General features: G+C 39.3%; 1 protein-coding gene across 1 annotated transcript in view; it reads left to right on the plus strand.

Annotated features, from left to right (window-relative positions):
• Positions 1-20053, plus strand: part of megf10 (multiple EGF-like-domains 10) — a 63394-nt gene extending 43341 nt beyond the window's left edge. The window contains exons 18-25 of the mRNA XM_085280563.1: positions 3528-3656; positions 4981-5109; positions 6197-6424; positions 9521-9627; positions 9737-9860; positions 10997-11041; positions 11124-11327; positions 12864-20053. Coding sequence (XP_085136689.1) covers positions 3528-3656; positions 4981-5109; positions 6197-6424; positions 9521-9627; positions 9737-9860; positions 10997-11041; positions 11124-11327; positions 12864-13030 — 1133 coding nt within the window. The 3' untranslated portion in view covers positions 13031-20053. The remainder of the gene's footprint in view (positions 1-3527; positions 3657-4980; positions 5110-6196; positions 6425-9520; positions 9628-9736; positions 9861-10996; positions 11042-11123; positions 11328-12863) is intronic.
• The last annotated feature ends 1479 nt before the right edge of the window (positions 20054-21532 follow it).

The raw sequence follows: 21532 nt of genomic DNA on the forward strand, positions 1-21532 counted from the left end.
GCATTTGGCAATTAGATACGATGACTCATCATGGCAGAACAGAATCCCAGTGACAACAGGATTTAGGACAGGACCCCTTGGACTTAAGGAGCTTTGATGGTGCTCTGAGTGACTCGGGTGGGGTGGAAATTTGAGGATGCTGGCTGCATGAATGAGAGCATGAGAGGGAGAATGACAGGGCACTGAGATTTAAACCATACAAAGTGGAAGCTAATACGCATAAGCTTCATTAAAATTTTAAGCATAGTTTAAAAGATAAAAGACATTTTAGAATTTTTATGAAACTTGCGTTTATTTGACTTTAAAGAGGAGTGACCTTAATAAGAAGTGGGCTACCGGAACAAGAAGGCAAGGGATGAGAATAAGGAGCTGTTGGAATGCTTCTATGCAAAGAATTCCAGCAAAAGGTGGTTACATGAATAGGATGTGGGACCTATGGCTTCTTTGTCACCCAACTTCTAGATTAAGAGCGAATCAACTAATAGCTCAGTGTTCCAACATCCAGAAGAAGCAACTGCTACAACTAGAGATGAGAAATGAGGTACAACACAAATGCTTTGGCAAGGGTTGGCCAGGACCTCAGGCCATGGGGGAGATATCATCATCTCTCTGAGATTGGGTACCAAACCCGATGAACAACTGGTCCATTGAAGGCTTTGAGTTTGAAAGAAGCTGAGCTGAAAGAGAAGACCATGGCTAAGCTTGAAACCTGGACCCTCCGTGGCCGATTACCAAGCCTTGACTACCCACTTGGAACGGTATACCAGAGAGATAGTAGCCAGGAGAAAAAGCCAGCTGTTCTCCACTAAATAATTCAATCTGTACTGTCAGTGGCAAAGGAATGATATGAGAAATGCACCACCAAGACTGGAGACGGAGCAATACTGGAATAGCATATGGAAGAAAGATGCTCAGTGGCTGGTGTAGCTAAGAGCAGAACTGAGGGGATTGCACTACACGAACAGTTAAACATTACAGTGGCAGGCATACAAGAAAGATTGTAAAGTATGAAGAGTTTGACAGCCCTGACATGATTCGCACCTACTGGCCAAAACTAACTGGAATCCATGAGTTTCTGACAGCACAATGGAAAAAGCTGCTAAGTGATGAGATGCACCCAGACTGGCTAACTTAAGGCCAGACAGTCCTAATCCCCAGAGGGGACCAGTCACATCTAAATACGATGGGACTGTTAGAAGCCACTGTCATCAAGACAAGTAGGGTCCTTACTGCGAGGGACCAAGCAGCCAAGGCATAGAGGACACAGAAAAAAATGTCTTCAAAAAGGGTTTTCTTTATTTTAACTCTCAAAAAGACAAAATTCCAAAACATAATTAGCAGGCCCATAAAAGAGGTCAACTAAATATAACTCTACACAAAGTAATTTCCAGAAACTTAAACAAACAAAGTGGACACAACTTAACCCACAAACTGACCTAATTACAAAGACACATGAGGGTAGCTTTTAAAGTGGTTTGGCCAAACCATTTACACACAGTAGGGGGGAAACAAAAACACACACCAATATTAACTAAGCACAGAATAACATAAGTAAACCTAAAACACCCCTGTTCCTGATAAGCACATGGTTGGTCCTGCTGAGCAGGCATTTTGTTCTCAGAATCCTGAGTCAAGACAGGAAACAGCCACAGCCCCAAACCAGGTAATTCAAAGAAAGAGAAACATAATTAAACAGAAAACATTTTTAGAAAAACCCCCACAATGCTATTATGCGCGCGCCTCATAATATCAGTGTTAGGTTTAAATAAAATGATTAATGAATTATATTAATGAAGAAAACTGCAAACCAAACTAATAAAGTGAACAAATGGACTGATTTACCCATGTGTGGCTGATGCCATTACACTTACCATGAATAGGGGCTTTCATCCCAAATCCAGCACCCTGAGTGACCTTAGTGTTAAAGGTCCAAGTCTGATCCTATGAGTATTACCCAGTACACGTGCCCATGAGTACCCTGCTTATCTCTGGGGAAGTATTGTCTCTGAGTAACCTTGCAGGTCAAGGGAAATTTCTCAACCTCACCTGTTAACAGCAGAGTCTATATTCCTCATATATAGGCATATAGTCCGTGCTATTGGTAACTGACTGGGTTAAGATGGAAGCACTTTTTCCATTAGTACCTACTCCAATCGACTCGACGCAGCTCGAGGCAATACAGCTCGGCTTGACTTTATTTCTATTACAATCGAGTGCCATCTTATGTGTGTGGTGTCCTTATAGCAACACGTCCTGTGAGGTCATTTGTATGCAACACAAATGCTACAAAATAGGTGGATGTCGAGGCGATGTTTGTACCAGCTGCTGGGTCGATGGCTTTTTGTCAGACTCCGGAAACATGGTGTTGTTTTTGTGAGAACATTTTCCACGTTGGCGGGTTTCAAAAATTGCGGTTTTGGTTTTTGTGAAGAAGACGCTTTCATGACTCATTGAGTGACACAACTTTCAATTCAGTTTCATTTATGCAGCTCCAAATCACAACAACTGTTGTCTCAAGGCACTTTATATTGTAAGGTAGACCCTATAATAATATATACAGAGAAAAACCCAACAATCATATGGTCAAAGGAGCTTGCAAAGAAAAGCGTCTGGACTTCTTTAAGTTACTTGAAGACGTTTCACCTCTCATCCGAGAAGCTTCTTCAGTTCTAAGGTCAAATGGTGGAGAGTCCCAGATATAAACCTAGTGGGAGTATCCCCCCACAGAGGGACAAAAGGACCCCCTGATGATCCTCTAATCGCCTGAGCCAAGGTGTGGCCTGAGCCAAGGTGTGGCCTGAGCCAAGGTGTGGCCTGAGCCAAGGTGTGGCCTGTCGCCTGAGCCACACCTTGGCTCAGGCGACTGATTGTGACCCACACCCACTTTCACACTTTAGCTCTTGTGATTAGGAAGAGGATCAACAGAGGGTCCATGACCCTCTTGGGGACACTCGCATAGGGCTTAAAATCTGGGACTCTCCACCATTTGACCTTAGAACTGAAGAAGCTTCTCGGATGAGAGGTGAAACGTCTTCAAGTAACTTAAAGAAGTCCAGACGCTTTTCTTTGCAAGCTCCTTTGACTACGATGACCTGGATGACTGAGAACCTTCACAGACCCAACAATCATATGATTCCCCTATGACCATAAGACTGACTAGCCAATTGATGACATGCATTCTGTTGATGTCATACTTTTGGATCGCTTTGGATAGCTAGCTTGTCGTTCTTGTATTGACATTTGTGTCCCAGTGGCAGGCGGGTCACATGTTGGCCATAACACAAATGACTAGGTAGCATTAGCAATTTATAGCCAACAGAATTTGATTGGAGTGAAAATATAAGATTAGGTGGGCCCCATGTGATTTCTTTTGGATTTTAAGGGGGGTGCAGCACTCTTCTCTTTGGGAATGGCTGATCCAGATGATACTGGTATAATCTTGGATAAATTTGTCAAAGGTACTTTTTTAATTTAAAAAACTGCATATTTTAAAAGTACAGAATATAATGACGATAACTTCTTTGCAGGCTGTCCGTTGGGTTTCTTTGGGAAGGACTGCTCTCAGACTTGTCAATGTAGGAATGGAGCCGACTGTGACCACATTTCTGGACAGTGCACATGTCGAACTGGTTTCATGGGGAAATACTGTGATCAAAGTAGGTTACAAGATATTGCTGCCTGTTTTGTTTGCTTTTTTGTGTTATGGTTGTTTTTTTTTAATCATATTAAGTTTCAGTTTTTCTTTTGTTTTTGTTTTACTTTAATCTTGTCTTATTTTTCAAGTTTTTAAAGAAAAGTTGGATGCTGCACTATCCTGTCCTTTGGTGCCACACTTGTGGCACCTTTAGTCAGTCACCTTTGTATAAATACCTCCTGCCTTATATCCCCCATTTTCCAGATTCTCTTTGTTCAACTCACTTGGCAGGTTTTAATTTTTTCTTTGAGCATTCCTGATTATCGATATATCGATATATTGCAAAAAGTATTTGCTCGTTTGCCTTCACGTGCATATGAACTTGAGTGACATCTCATTCTCTCATCCATAGGGTTTAATATGCTGTTGAACCACCTTTTACAGCTCTAATAGCTTCAACTTTTCTGGGAAGGCTTTCTACAAGGTTTAAGGTTTATGGGAATTCTTCCACAAGCGCATTTATGAGACCAGACACTCATACTGGACAAGAAGGTCTAGCTTTGCTTTAATTCATCCCTTTCTGTTCTTTTGGGTTGAGGTCAGGACTCCGTTGTAGAAGATCTTGACTAACCTGCACAGAGCTTGGCCTGGCTCGCAGTCTCTGCTCTAAATGATCCCTTTCTATCAGTTCTAACGAGCTAAGGTCAGGACTTGCTCACCCATGTCTTTATGGGCCTTACATGTGCACTGGTATGCAGTCATCTTGTAACAGGAAGGGGCAATCCCCAAACTGCTCCCACAGAGTTGGGAGAATGAGATTGTCCAAAATGTCTTAGAGTTTCTTTCGCTGGAGCCAGTCCCAATTCCTAAAAAGCAACCCCACACAATAAATTGCCCATAGGTGTGAATGGTTGTCTGTCTATGTGTTAGCCTCGCGACAGACTGGTGACCTGTCCAGGGTCTACCCTGCCTCTCGCCCTAAGACAGCTGGGATAGGCTCCGGCGACCCCGCGACATTGAAAAAGGATAAACGAATGGATGGATAAATTCAGTTATTTTGATGGGTGGGCAAATATTTTGGCAGTATAGTGTACATTGGACACTAGGTTTTTTTTGGATCTTGCCCTTTTGCCTCCCTGCCTTGGTAGATTTTAAGGTCCATGTCTGTTGTTAGTTTTGACAAGCCACAAATGCAGTTCTGCAGCTTCTTTCCTACCATCATTGATGGTCCATTATTTGCAATACTTATACTGATTTAGAACGTGGCTAAAGTCAAACCAACCCTAAATAGCACTACATCCAGATGAACAGAATTAACCTTTTTCTTTTCTTTTTCTGTTTTCCAGAGTGTCCTCCTGGTTTATATGGTTATGGTTGCCATCAGGTCTGTGACTGTCTAAATAATTCCACTTGTGATCACATGACTGGTTCGTGTTACTGCAATTCAGGTTGGAAGGGAGCTCGATGTGACCAAGGTGAGAATGTACTTCAGTAAGAATGGAATCAAACGTTGTTTAATGACACAAACTACAGACCTAATTCACAAAAACAAAAAAGTTGTGATGCTGTGTAAAATGTAAATATAAACAGAATGCAACCATGTGCAAATCAGTAATGAGCTTACCACTCAAAGACTTAGATGGAGTTTTACTTTTTCTGAAGTCCTTAACATTAGCCTTGTCTGTCCTAATAGGAATAGGCCATATTGATGTGCTATCCTAGACCTAAAAACAAAATGAAGACTTTGGAGTGGCCTAGTCAAGGTCCTGACCTGAATCCAACTGAGATGCTATAACATGACCTTAAAAAGATGGTTCAAGGTCAAACACCCTCCAATGTGGCTTAATTACAACAATTCTGCAAAGATGAGTGAGTCAAAATTCCTCCACAGCACTATAACGATAAGGCTCATTTTCATTTATCGCAAATGCCTGATTGCAGTTTTTGCTGCTAAGGGTGCCGCAAGCAGCTATTAGGTTTAGGAGGCAATCACTTTTTCACACAGGGCCATGTAGCTTTGGATTTTTTCCCCCTTAATAATAAAAATCTTCATTTAGAAACTGCATTTTGCATTTACTTGTGTTATCTTTGTTTAATATTGACATTTTATCCCAAACATTTAAGTGTTCAAACATACAAAAAAAATAGGAAATCAGGAAGAGGGCAAACACTTTTTCACTCATCAATAATTCAGTAGTTTTTTTTTTCAGCTAGATTTCAATTTGTTTGTGTAAATAGTGAGTCTTCGTCACTCAAGTTAGTCAAATAGTTCCACAGGGTTCTGTGCTGGAACCAATTCTGTTTATATTATACATGTTTTGCTTAGGCAATATTATTAAAAAAATACTGCACATATTTTCATTGCAAATTATTGCTTTTTGTTTTACTTTACATTTTACACAGCATCCCACCTTCTCTGGGATTGAGGTTATAGAGGTTTAATTTAATCAAATTTACTGATTTCTCTAATCACTCTCCATTAGAAAAACTAACTCATTTAAACTTAACAGACTCAAAAACATCTAACTCTTATTCTACATTCCCTCCCCCTCCTGTGTGCAGCTGGTGTGATTGTGGTGGGCAGCCTCAACACTTTGACTAGTGCAGCGATGCATGTAGACTCTTACCAGATTGGAGCCATTGCAGGAATCATTATCCTTGTGCTGCTTGTGCTCTTCCTTCTGCTCCTCTTCATTATCTTCAGGAAAAAGCAGAAGGGCAAAGAGCCCACCATGCCATCTGTGACTTACACTCCTGCTGTGAGTGTTGCTGCTGATTACAATATAACAGGTACATTTACATATTTACTTGTTTTAAACTGCAACTAGGTCTCATTGTGCTGTACCAGCATTATTTCTTCTAATATTTATACTGTTTTCCTTGTTTGTTTTATTGATTTTAAATGGTTAACCTCACTACAAATTTACAGTTCTAAACCTTATATTGCTAAGCTTATATTGTTAAATACCAGAGGTGTAAAATTCCTTTCATAGCAAGGGAAGGAACACTGGTTATGCGAAGCTAAAATAGCAGGAGTTGACTTTCCTCGTGGTCTTAATCATTTTGGGAAGGTTTTTCTTGCTACGTGGTAAAGGAATTACATTTTCACAATGCACTCTAACTCTTCATCATCACACATGTTGGACATGGTGACAAGCAATAACATTTTAGCTGTTAAAAATATAAATGAGGTTTGTTTGTTTTGTTTTGTTTGTTTTTTTATCACTGAAGAGTTGAAGCACCTCGTACATCTCAGGGTTATGAGATAACCCCGACATCAGAACTATATTCCAATGAGAGCCTTCCAGAGGCAATTGCTTCTCCTTTCCTAAACCCTGTACTTTAATGCAGGATTTTGGCTTATCGGGGTGTAACTTCAAGGTTAACCTTGGGGTTTCTGTACTATGAAGATGGGTCACTTCTTCAAGGGGTAATTTAGGTTGTAATTTATACTGTGAAGCTAAACTGCTGCAGTGCAGGTTAGATTTGCGACACATATTAGGTTAGGTATAAAATCACTTCCTACTGACCAGTTAATTCCCCACAAAACAGCACCACCATTCCTGAAAGATCCCTAGACCTCTGCAGGTAGAGAAAGAGACCTAAAAAATGTTAGTATCATCTTAATGTTTCAGTTTAAAATAGGATGTGTGCCAAGTTTTCATTTACAACATATTTTGAACACAGTGAAGACAGGACAGGAAAGCAGGAGCAGAGAGAGACAAGGGGGAAGACATGCGACAAAGGGCCAGACTTGAACCCGGGCCGGCCGTTCTCAGCTGTATAGCATGTGGTCGCCCGCTCAGCGCACTGAGCTAAACCAACACCCTCTTTCACAGCATAATTTAAGCACATTGGAGATTCTCTGCCGGGGGAATGCCTTTTATATGTGCAGATTATTAAGAAGATACAAATATAAATAATAATGAAGCCAAAAACCAAATAGAGAATATTTATCAATAAACAAGAAATCAAAGTCCAAGAGTTAAGAACCCTGGGGTAAAACCAAGGACTGCGACATGATTTACTTTGCTCCTCAATTAGACAGCTAACAGGTCGAAGTTAAGTAAGCTGTCTAAGTGAGCTACATGTTCACTGAGTACTTCAAAAGGGTCTTTCCACTCCTTCCTTTCCGGAGTCCAAGTCATTCCGCTGAGTTTAAGCCACTGGCCCACTGGCCCAACAGTGTCCTGAAAACTTGTTTTTACTGGCATGATCATCTCCAGTGACACTCTCCCTCCTCCCACACACACAGGCAAAACTGTTTCAATTACCTCTGTTTTTGAATCTGCTGTAACTGTTACAGTTGATTAGAGTCAGTGTTCTTCTTTTCTTCAAACTTTCTGTCTACAATGTGGGCTATAAGCACAAGCAACCTGTAATTATCATTACTGGTGATTTATTGTTGAGATCTCTTGTGCTATCAGCCTTGGTTATACTTTATCCACAAGTATGAGGTGGATATCCATGGCCCTGTATTTTTCCCGGATAGTAGACTTTAAAATATGATCACAATCAAAATGTTTAATTAATCCCAGAAGAAATTATGTAATAAGTAAGAGACAAAGAAAAGTATGGAGAAAGAAAAACAGGAGCAACTGAAACCGGCTTGCATGCCAGCTTACGCATGCGCATTCACTTGTGTACAACAGGAATCTCTCCAGCTGTCTGTATCTGTGTCCACAGAGTATTATCAAGGCTTAACTATCTCCATGGTGGCAAAGTGGGAGATATGACTGAAGTTCTGCCATTATTCTACTCAGACACTAATTTTTCCAGTTGGTACCAATGACGTCATGGATGAACAGTCCCTTCACTCCATGACTAACCAGAGTTTTTGGCAGTAGCAGTCCTGGAGCCTGAAGAAGAACATGTGTTTTTCTGTCTCTACCCCTATACTTTTAAAAGCTCTGAACATTTCCTTATGGTCTGCATGAATTGCTAAAAAAAAAAAATTGGTAGAATGTGTAGTATTGTTATAGTATTTCATTCCTCCTTGAACTTTAACTGGAAAAATTATTTTTGATATTCATCAAAAGTCAAAACTATTTACACACCAGATTTAAAAGAAGCCATTCACAGGTCTTGGTCCTGAAGTTCTCTTTCTACCCACAGCACTACAATCCACATTCATCCATTTACTCTATACACTTTAAATACTTTATTACTTATATAAATGTTTTCTAAACTATATCCATTTAGTTTAATATCATGCACATACGCAGCTCAAGAATATTTCAAGTGAAGTTGATGCACCTGAACATAATCCAGTTTTTCATCGCTAAAGGTCTTCAGTACTTTTTAAATTAACCTCCTAGGACCGGGCGTCCACATATGTGGACATCACATTTTGGGTCGTATAGACCAAAATAATAAAGTCTGCTCTACAAGGGCCTGATGTCCACTTACGAGGACATTATACTGCCACTATTCTATTGAAATTTAAAACAAATGTTCTCATATGTGAATCACAGTTTTCTCAGAAACAAAAAAAAAATTGAAAAAATCAGGTAATTCTTTGTTCTTACATTCATCAGGTCCCAATCAGCCCAAATAGCAAAGAGAAATTAAAAATGCATGCTATGAAAGAGTTCGGGTCTTAGGAGGTTAAATTTACTGCGATTATGAAAAAAATAAATTTGTCTTCTTGATTCTTGTGGAAATGAAGCTTTCACATTTTGTAATGTGAGATGTATTCTATGAATAAGTGTGAATGCATGGTAAATGCAAATAAACAACTGACGATGGGACAGATGTCTCCTATATTTGAGTGAAGCTTAACCAAAGACATGACTGTTTTATAGACTGCCCCAGAAAGCAATGACATGAAGAAATTATATACATACATGACATACTTTGTTTCTAACAGTTCCTGTAAATTTTCAGGTGGTTATCCAGCAACATGTGAGCCCCATCTAAGCAATTATTTCTCCAACCCTAGTTACCATACTCTGACCCAGTGCATCAGCCCCCAGCGTGGTCCAAATGGAAAGGTAGAGATTTAAATCCTCTAAGACAGAGGGACAAGGAGATTGCAGAGTACAATTTCTGTTGACTGTCTGTAAACGAACATACTAAGAGCTATTTTTGTGCCATTTTTAGGCAAAGAACAACCAGGTTTTTGTAAACGTTAAAAATATGGATCAGAGAAAATGTGCTCTTCTTGTTGATCATACTGGCACACTACATGCAGAGTGGAAACACGAGGACTGCTTAAATCAACTGGGTGAGTTGTGGACTGCAAATATTATAATCAGCTGTTGTGTGTGTGTGTGTGTGTGTGTGTGTGTGTGTGTGTGTGTGTGTGTGTGTGTGTGTGTGTGTGTGTGTGTGTGCGCTCATTATCAAGAAAACAAAAAATTAACATTGCATGATTTCCTACTCCACATAACTGTATTGTGACAGACACGAACAACCTAGGGTAGGCTAAATTATTACATTCACTTTGAATGAGGCTGCTGTACATAGAGGATCCAGGTTGTGTGATGTGCATTTTTGACCTACAGTGAGTAGATTCTTGCTTGTATAGTTCTGGGTGATCACTTACATATTATGTGTGTACTAAGCAGGTATAAGGTAAGAAAACATGTTAATTTCTTTCATGTTGCTCGCTTTAGACATAAGATGATAGAATTATATTATAATTTGTAATAAGTTTTACCAGTTTAGGATGACTGTGGAAAAATATTGTGGTCTTCCACGTGTGTAATATGATGTTTCTTTAAGTTAAGGTGTTAATTGGTGCACCATCAGTGACTAACATACAATATCTGGTTAATGCCACCAGGTGAGGCTATATTAACAGAGAAGTCTGAGCTAATATGTCAATTTTATGAGTTTGTTTTGTGTAGATGCTTATTTGAGTTGGACAGTTGGTCAGTGTTATATGATCAATATTTTTCTTGATCTAATATTCAACATTTGTGAAAATAATTTAGATCTTGCGTGGTGCTTTCACTCATTGTCTTTCTAAAGTCCAAAGACACAACTATTGTGAGAATTCTAAGTTAACAGCGGGTGTGAATGTGCATAACATTGGTAGGATAAGCCCCAGCTGCTCTGTAACCATGAATCAGATAGGAACTGAATCGATGTAACACAAACACTGTCACCTTACAGTCACTAGTCCACATACCTAGTGCTTGTGGGTGGAGTTATGTAATAAGACTTTATTAGCATAGTGTTTGTATTGACATTAAAACTGGTAAAAAAAAAAAAAAATAGAATACTTTAGCTCTACTTCAGCCCCAGCTCTTAATATTATAAACGATTTTTGCCTAATCTATTTAATAAAATCTCTCACATTATTTTTACTTTTACTGTTCAGTTATTGATCTACTGATTTAGACTTTTTGGTTTCAGGAGCCTGTGGAGGTGATAGAAGTTACATGGAGAAATCTTTAAGAGGCAAGTCCTATACATAACTATGAACTGTCATTTTTAATGTTGATATTCAGTTGTCACTGGATCCTTTGTCTGTGCTGTGCAGATCTGATGAAGGGCACACCCTATCATGCCAGCTCCTGTTCGCTCAGCAGCTCTGAAAACCCATATGCCACAATAAAGGATCCTCCCATGCTGATAACCAAAAACACAGAATGTGGCTATGTGGAAATGAAATCACCAGCTAGGCGGGATTCACCATATGCTGAGATTAGCAGCAGAAGCCCAACCAATAATGTCTATGAAATTGGTGAGGACTGAACTCTGTTTGTTATCGCTGTCTACTTTCTTTCTGCGACATTAACAGCATAACTGCTATGCAGAACTAGGGATGGAGAATATGACGTAATCTTCAGAGTATAGTATTTATATTACTCTATTTTTCTACTGCACTATGTTAACATTTTAACATTTTAACTCTTGAAGTGAATTGTAGATGTAGATTGCAGATTCATCAGCTATCAGTTCATACAATGTGCAATAAAAAAAACATGATAAATTGATTTATATCATGCTAATGAACATTTTAAAAACCCATTCAGAGTGAAAATAGCAGAACTATGCCCTTGCAGGTAGAACAAAATTGCTGGTTGTACAGTAATTGCACTGGATTGTTTCACATTTGGTGACTGACTGCAGCAACTGGTCACCTGTAGTTTGACAACACAATACCCTCAACCCTCGACTCCACAGTCTTGACATTACATTTTTCAGCAATGCAGTAATATAATGCATTACTATACTTAATTCAGTAATCACTTTACAGCATAATTGGAACTGTAAAGCTTCTTCAGTTATCTGTGCACCAGGCAGGTAAAATAAATAATAAATTTTCATTTATTTATTTTTTCTGTTTGTTTGTTTTGGGGGGGGTTGTTTTTTTTGTTTTTTGCTACGATCGGCTTATTTTTGCTAATAACAATAAAGTAATACAAATTGCTAATACAAAGCTAGCCAAGAACCCAGAGTGATGATAAAGCCGGGGAAACCCAGCCCAGTTGCCAGACCCTAAATTTTGACAGGCAGTTATGAGCAGTCAGATTTGTAGCCTCCATTTCTAGCTGTTCATGTTTCTACAGTAGAATAAGCATAGCAAACCTGGCACATGGAAAACGTGGCAAACAGCAGAGTCACTTATATGATGGCAACCAGCTGTGAGTGGCCACAAACCTGGTCACACTCTTTGAAGCAAGTTGGTCACAGCACTGTCTTGTCCCAGTTTCCAACCACTATTTTACTTAGTGTAGCTGTGCCATTAAGCACATTCTAACTATCATGTATGAACTTATCAAGGGTAAGGAAACTTTAGCATGCAAACATAAAAAACATCTTTTATGTGCTGTGAGTGTCTCGTGGCGATTTTGACGTCACATCATGTGTCACATGGGCTGGTCATGAACCTCTTGATTTTTGTAGCATGGCTCTAGTCTCACCATACTACGCATACATACACTATAAAAACAAATGCTTTGATTTGTATTAAGTTTTTCAAAATACTTTCAAGGCTGACATTTTCATTTACACTGTGTCAAGAGCCTGTGGAGGTAAGAAATACGTGAATATTGTCCCAAAAAATAGAAGAACTGAATAGACAAATTGCCACAGTTCCTCTCTGATTTAGACTTTCTCACTGTTTCTGACATTTTATTTCTATTTGTATAAATGTTCAATCAAATAAAAATAGAGGTACATGATTAAAAGTAAGCATCTTAAAATAGTGTTCTGGTTCTTTATATCAACAGTTTTGTACCTTATACTATGCCAACTGATATCTCTTTGATTACAGATTCAACAGTAAGCACCATCCAGTCCACAAGAAATGGCAGTGGCCTTGTGAAGTTCGGGCAGGATCCATATGATTTACCAAGAAACAGCCACATCCCCTGCCACTACGATATCCTGCCATCCAGAGAGAGTCCTTCCTCAGAGCTCAAGAAGCTGGACAGTGAATAATCACACAGAAACTCTGAACCAAGATTAGGCCTTACAACAAGGCTGTAGCTTCAGCACTGTGTCTTCTACAAACTGGCACACTATGTACCCATAAAATGCTAGTCCTTATGTGTTATTTTACAATATTATTATAACTATGGATTATGACTACAAGTCGGATATATACAATTGTGGTCAAAAGTTTCACTCGTCATTGTAATTATGGTCTTTTTATTATTTCTTTGAGCTGTCCTCTTTCAAGGGTAAAATTATCATACAGCATAAATCTTTAATGACTTTAAAAACAAGATGTTGGTTCAAAAGTTTGTATTTATTTGGGTTTTTCTCAGATTCACACAAGGTCAAAATTATGCATACAGGATCAAATATATAAACCTCCTTACCAAGTAACACCGTGACCATTTAAATTGGTTGGTTTCCTGGTACAGAACTGACCTTTATGTGTAGTCCACTGTTTGCAATAGGGTTGAGTTTTAGGCTTTGAAAAGATCATTCCAGAAGCTTTGATGGAGTTTTGAAGAGATTTTCTTTGGAATCATTGTCTTGCTGAAACAGGCTTTCCGTCTGCATTTTTGGGAAACCACCAGTTGGAGAAAGTGGTATAGTGTGGGTGGGTTGTTGTTGACTTCAACAGGTTAAGTGACATAGTTGGGTGGTAAGATACCTTCCTTAGTGGCCAAACTGCCAGGAATCAATGAATCAGTGAGTTCCTAAAGGCCCTGGGTATCGTAGGGTTGTCCTGGTTGACTTGCCTCTTCAATGTTGCATCGAGATCTGGGGTGGACTGACAGACCCTGGTGGCGGCCCCCATGTTTAGAAGGGAGACCGGAGAGTGTGCTCAAACTACAGGGGTTCAGGCCCACTAGGAAGATCTATGCCAGGGTACTGGAGAGGAGTGTCTATTAACTAAATCTTGGATGCAGGAGGAAAAGTGAGGTTTTTGTCCTGGTCATGGAATGCTGAACCAGGAGTTTGCCTAACTATTTTACATGTGTTTTGGACTTGGAGAAAGCATTTCACAGTATCCCTCAGAATGTTCTGTGGCAGGTGCTTTGGGAGTATGGGGTATACAAGGGGAGGGGAGAAGCTGGTCTGGGAACGCCTCAGTGTTCTCCTGGGTTGGCTGAAGGAGTCGGCTGAGAAGACGGGGGCATCCTTGCTTGGGCTGCTACCTCCACAACCCTAGATAGCACTAGATAAGCGGTGATGAAAATACACTTCACTGTGGATAGTGACACTAATATTCCAGCTGTTTCCAGTTCATGGCAGGTTTGTGTTTGGTGGCTCTTGAGTTCTTCATGAACATTCTAACCAATTTCATTTCCTCTGAGGGTGACAGCTTGGGTCTTTGGTGGTTACACATCAAAATGATTTGAATTTACCTATTTTTGTTTGAAGCAATAATCTTGAAAGTTATTTAGAAATGACACCAAAGATCTTTCCAACTTGTGTAAATCTACATTTCTCCTCCTTAGATTTTCACGTTTATTGGTTTTCCATTTGTCTCAGTATTTTATTGCCCAATGAGTACAAATCCTTTTTGTGCTATCAAAGAGAAACTATCTGTTGTAGGCAATTATGACGACCAACAAGAATTTAATTGGCCTTTGACTTGCCAATTAAAAAAAGCATTGTAGAACCTTCAGCACCACTTTTGTAGTTTGTATGGTACCTGCATGCGTGTATGCATGCCAGACAATGGGGAGGCATGCTCCTAATGAGACAGCAGATGGTGTCCTCCTCCTGCAACTTGGTAGCACTGAAAGGACTGACATATATTGTCCAAAAGGTTTTATAATGGACGTACGTCAAGCAAGCATGGGGGCTAGTCACTGGTATCAATTCCTCCATCCTCCACGCCTGCATACTCCACCAAAATGCAACAGTGCAGGGTTGGACAATTGATCCCATGATTTCACCTTAATACCCAATGGCAGTCATGGTACTGTTGCCTAGCCTGCAGAGGTCTGCACATCCCTCCACGGAAATGACTCCTTAAGACAGTCAGTGACACCCCCCCCCCCCCAAATTGGTGATGTTAAACAGTGCTACAAGTTGCAGCATAATGTTCACATCTACTCAGGGTGAACCTGCTCTCATCTGTTGGAGTTGGTCTACCTGTACAAACTCTGTAGGGTTCAAATATCACCTCGTGCGACCAGTAATGACACTAACCCCAGCCAAATGCAAAACTAGTGAAAAAACAGTCAAAAGTTGAAAAGGGGAAAAAAGATCTGACCTCCACCTGTAAAACCATTCCTGTTTTGAGGTTTCAATGTTGTCTTTCTAGTGCACCTGAAACTGATTAACAACTCCCTCTGCTACTTGAGTAACTGGATCAATATGCCATAAGTGTAAATGATGTGATGCTATATTCTCAAGTGTTCCTTTATTTTTTTTTTAGCATTGCATTTCACCCTATATTGGAGGTTGGTTTTCAGGCTTTTTTGCAGCTGTCGCTGTAACATAGGCCTTCCCATAACTTTCAAAATCTGATGTTCACAATCCCAAACAATTCCAGGGTACGCTGCTGAAAAATGTGAGCACTTTGTTTCAAGCTTACTGAAGTAGCTGAGCTGTAGCTCAGGAGGTAGAGCAGGTCACCTGCTGATCGGACGGTTAGTGGTTCGATCCTGGCTCCTCCAGTCCGTCGGAGTATGAATGTGTCTGAATGTGGTTAGGAAGCAGTATAAGTATAGAAGAAGGTGATTGTAGCATGTTGTATAGAGTGCTTTGAGTTCTCTGGGAGAGTAGAAAAGCACTCTATAAGAATCAGTCCATTTACCATTGCATATGACATGGGATACCCATCAATTCTTTTGTTTTATTGCAATAGAATTGTATATGGGTTATTTGATTGAGTTTAAGCAACTTTCTGAAAGGTTACATGATTGTTTTTAGAAGATGAAATGTTGAAGATTATAGCAGCTGAAAATGTATTTGATGTTTTTATATAAAAAACTGGTTCTTGTAGAGAACCTGCTCCAGTAGTCCAATTCATTAGAATTGTTAGTCTGCCTGCCCATCGATCTCACTTACCGGTTCCAGTTGCACTTGCACTACACTCAGCTGATTTCAGTTTGTGTGTCAGACAAGGAAAATAGCAGCACAATCTACAGCATGGATGTGGACATTTATTTTTATTGCACAAAAGGACGAGAGTGTGATGGTAAACTTTAAACTATATCAAGACAAAAACAACCACAGTATGCTGCTAACACAACTTCAGCCTGCACAAAAAGACCTGCACGGACAGCATGCTAATGCTAAGCTAGCCAAGAACCAAGAGTAAAAACTGAGTGAATGCCGGCCCAGCACCAAGACCCTTAACATCAACAGTAACATACAAATGAGCAGTCAGGTTGCAGTCTCCATTTCTACCTGTTCATGTTTGAATCACTCTGGTCATTACTTTAAAGTCTCTTCCTGCCGGTTTTCATCTTTGCTTTGTATTCATACCTAAATACTAAGAGAAAGATCATATGTTTGTCCTCATTAGAACATGTATTTGTGTTGCTGTGTTGAGTTGTAGTAGCAGGTTTATCTTGTTAAATGGTAATTATGAGAGAGTGTGTTTCAGCTATTTTACAGAGAAAGTAATGTAATGAGTGGTACAATGAATTACTCTCTCCTGGGAGTAATTAAGTAACATACAGCATTTTTTTTTAAAGTGTGAAAAATGTTCTGTGTAATATGTGTAATAATTACTTTTTGTAAAACTGAGCTGGGAAAGGCTCCAGCGAGAATAAGCGGAAGAGAGTGGATGGATCCCAAAACTAATCACAAAAAGAGCAGAAATATCTCCAACATGCACAAACATTTGCAACATGCACACACTGTGTGGTCAATAGAGCACATGTAAGATGTGATATATTTTTATATGCTAGCGATGGTGGTGACTCTCAAAGCAGAGCCGATGAAAACATATTGATAAGTTTTGAACTTATTGAACTGATAAGGAATTGAATCGATAAGTGTTATCGATAATGAAACAGGGATCACTAAATTCTCAGCATTCCTATCCCTAGTAATCCTAGCAAATGCAGTCAGTGTTGTATCAGTACACAAGTAAACCAAAGTGCCATTTAAAAAACATTTTGTTTTTCTGTTTGCTTTTTTGTTTGTTATTTTTTGTACATAACACATGACGTTTTGAGATTCTCATTCTAACAGTGTTTTGAATACTATGATTTTCAGTAATTTACCACTAATTATAGGATATTTTCTTTATGGTGATTAAATACAGCATGTAGGAAAAGGTGATTGCATTGCATTTAATTTCAAATTGTAATGATTCATTTGTGATTATTCTACTTCATAAATACCATCAGTTATACATATGCATGCATAGCAGTCGCTTTCATTACTCTGTGGCCCCTGTTGTTATTTACAACTTTTCTGAGCTAGATACATGGCTATTCTAGCTGTTATACACAGTTTTATTTTAAAAAGTAACTTGTTACCCACCCTGCTGCTTCAGGGTCCATGTTCAATGGGATGTTTTCGCTTGCTTTTAGCATGTGATGTTTAGATATCTCAGCGATAAAATATGATTGATTTTGAATGTGTAACAGCTTTCTTAAACCCAACACTTTTTTGCATCACTTTATTGCATTTGTACAGATTATCATTGTAAGAAAATGTAAATAGAGGAAATTATTATTCCAACACTACAGGTTTGATTGAAAACCCTGACTTTGATTTGAAAGTCTGGGTCAGCTCAGCTGGTTCCTCAATAACCTTGATGGAAAAAGGATGTATATGCCAAAACAAGTGTGATTTCTTACTGGCCTCTCTGCTATTTCATGCTGTGGGGAAATAAATGGAACCCATTAAAGGGAGTCATACCATTGGCCCATCACATGACACATGACCAAAATTATTATCCTGTAAAATAAACCCATATAAGTACACTATTCAATTCAATTCATTCCTATAAAAACAGGTGTAATTTCCTGGGTAGTAATCAACATTTGGAGAGGTTTGTGGTTTTACAGGTGGGTAAAGATAGTGCAGCAGTTTGCAGGTTTCATTCGGGGGCAGCGAACAACTTGAACATCTTCGGCATGCGTGCCAGGATGGCTGAACTATTTTCTGATGCGAGTTGAAATTGTGATGTGGCTAGGGTTGGTCTAGCGGTTGTGCATGAGACATTTTCTTGGTAGGTGGTCCAAAATATCCAATCTAACCATTCATTTTTTTCAGTGTAGCCTGTTTCATTTCTAATACCTTTTCAGTATTTGTTATATTTAGGGTTGTTACTCCTGTGGTGTGTCTGTTAATTTTTTCAGTCATCCAGGTCATCATAGTCGATGGAGCTCAGAAAGAAAAAAAGCATCTGGACTTCTTTAATTTTCTTGAAGATGTTTCACCTCTCATCTGAGAAGCTTTAGTTCTAAGAGCAATTGGTGGAGAGTCCCAGATTTTAAGCCCTATGGGAGTGTCCCCAAGAGGGTCATGGACCCTCTGTTGATCCTCTTCCTAATCACAAGAGCTAAAGTGTGAAAGCGGGTGTGGGTCACAATCAGCCAAGGTCTCAGATGAACCCATTGTGAGACCTAGCCCCACCCCTATCATGTGATTTACTGTGGTCAAATGGCCCAGGATGTGAGTGGCCGTTAAGGCGTCTGGGAAGGGATCTCAAAACTGGATTATAGATGGCAGACAGTTGGGGTCTTAGAGCTGAAGAAGCTTTTCCTGTTAGCTCATGGATTTGCTATCATATTAGCAAATATATTAGCTCTGCAATCAACTATGGGATTACCTATAGAGTTACCTATAGAGTATTACCTATAGAGTACCTAATCCTATACTATGGGACTACCCTAACCCTATACCTATAGCTATAGCTTTACCTATATAGCTAACCTGATAATTAACACATTAATTCATTACACCACTGGTTATTTTTGCTTGCGCTTTCTTCCCTTCACGTTACAGAAAGCCTTAAAGAATGACCAAAAAATACAAAACAGACAAAATTATTTGATTGTGCTTCATATTCGTTCATGTCTTTTTATTGTTGTAATTTCAGTTAAAAAGAAAAAACTTTCGGGAAACCAATATAAGGCCTGACACCAACAAACACAATCAAAAGCACACAACTCACACCGAGAGGATCCGTACTGAATTTTATACACTAAACGTAAACATATGCACATCAAAACAGCATAACAGGAAAAATGGGCCTTGTTGGGATTCCATTGCTTGGCATATTAATGAGAAATGTACGCAAGCATTAAATAACCATTTTTATTTATCTGTGCAGCTTTCCTTTTTCATGTCCTCAGTGTGTAAACTCCTCCACCTTTAATGATTGTCACTAAGTTAAAGCAGCTGTTTAAAGGTACATTGGTGCACTGGTATAGAAAAAATCAGAGTCATCACAACATGAAAGAAAGCTGCAAAAGTCCAGCTCCAACGTCTCGTGCGCAGATGTTCAGAGTGTCACAATTCAGTCTCCTCATTTGTCAGTTAGTTAATTACATGCAACATGACATGCGTGTACAAAATGCTTTCATCCAGTTGCAGTCAGTCAAATGAGGAGTTCAGAGCAGTTCTCTTAAACAGCATGACTATAGCACATAGAGTCTGCAGCATATTGGTTCAGTTTCAACATTAGTCCAGTCAAAGCAGATACAGTACATGTAAATGGAAGAATATGACATGAAAGCAAGAATAATGAGGAAAGTTAAACAAGCTGAAAAACACCCAAAAAGTGATGGGGATGGAGGAATTAAAGGGCAAAAAGACAAGTAGGTGGGGAGAGATTAATTGGAAAGCTTATCTGTATATAAAAATATGTGATTCATTAATATTGTGTCACTGGTATTTGCCAGTCCCTCTGTGTTTGTCCCACAGCTTCTAAACTTCATAAAAGGTTCACCACAGTGACGGGTTAGGATCTATGTGTGCATTTTACTAGAGTCATCTAAACACTTTTCTTGATAGACTTTTAAGGCAGGGATGTCAAACACATTTTACATCATGGGCCACATATAGCTCACTTTCATCTTAACTGAAACTCCCTTTTCTATCGGTTTAAAGAAGTTAACTGCACATTTATTCCCTCCTATATCTTAACAGATTACTAAGACGTGCAATTCAAATTGTGCATCTCTTTCTACATGATAAAGAAATGCTGCTGTAAATAAATACAAGAAATCTGACAGAATGACTTTTGGGGCTTCGATAGTAAGAAATAAAAAATAAAATTACATAAAAAGCTTTGGTAGCTCATTGCCCAGACATTAAAAAAGATGTTTTTTGTTAATTTCCAGGAAAAGTTCTGTTTTCACTGGAAATCAGCCAGCCAGGTCTTTATCAGTAGAAAATAATCTGTAAAACCACTATTTGGGTCCAAATATATTCATTTTAGGATATTTGGTGATTTTACCCTGGATGTGAGTGTGAATGTGAACATTGGTGGATGTCTGCCTCTACATGACTCTCCAGGATGTACCTGTATCACCTTGAAGGAACGTAATCAGTGTTGGGAAGGTTACTTTTAAAATGTATTCCGTTACAGAATACAGAATACATGCCCCAAAATGTATTCTGTAACGTGTTCCGTTACGTTACTCAATGACAGTAACGTATTCTGAATACTTTGGATTACTTATTAATATATTATCATGGTTTTTACAACAACGTGAATGTACTATTGCTGTGTGATTTATTACTATTACTGAAGGTCCGCGACTCCGAACTGTAGTAAAGGGACCTCTGACTAATACGGCGGGGTCCCTGTCGGCTCGTAGCCAAAAATAGCTTTGCTTTGTTGTGTGGGTCAACTTTTCTTGCGAGAGACAGAGAGAGGCGTTGAAAGGCTGCTCCAATGGAACTTGTTGTTTTCGGAGGAAAACACGAACACAGTGTACAGTCGAGTCTTAATAGCTTACTTACAACTGGGCTCGTCAGGCTCTCTTCTTGGCTGCAGTGGTTATTATTATATTTACATGCTTCCAGCTCCCGTTTTTGCTCGATGACAACTCGTACCTTTCCACTCCCCTTTTTCTCCCTCCTCGCGCTCACAGACACATAACGTGTATGGCAGTCCATTCTCCCTGCAACACGGACTACACTGCCCATGATGCTACATTCTTTAGAGCTATGCTTGTAGCATTCTGCCTGTTAGCTTAGCACAACAACAACAACAACGAAAAGGCGCTCTCTCACCCAGGAAACACACAGTCGCGAGAGAGAGAGAGAGCGTCGCCCTGTAACCATGGCAACCGTAACGCTGCCGCCTGGAACAACAGAACGTAGCTGTCAAACCAAACCCAAACAGTCCTGACCCGCGACAATATGAAACAGGAAAGTACCGCAGTGTAATCCATTTATTTCAACAAAGTAACTGTATTCTGAATACCACCTTTTTAAACGGTAACTGTAATGGAATACAGTTACTCATATTTTGTATTTTAAATACGTAACGGCGGTACATGTATTCCGTTACTCCCCAACACTGAACGTAAGTGAATAAATGGAAATGGTTTCCTT

Source organism: Mchenga conophoros, linkage group LG7 (assembly GCF_057382185.1).
Source record: "Mchenga conophoros isolate Kocher_MC1m ecotype Shallow Benthic linkage group LG7, M_conophoros_male_GT1.1, whole genome shotgun sequence".
In the NCBI taxonomy this organism is placed as follows: Eukaryota; Metazoa; Chordata; class Actinopteri; order Cichliformes; family Cichlidae; genus Mchenga; species Mchenga conophoros.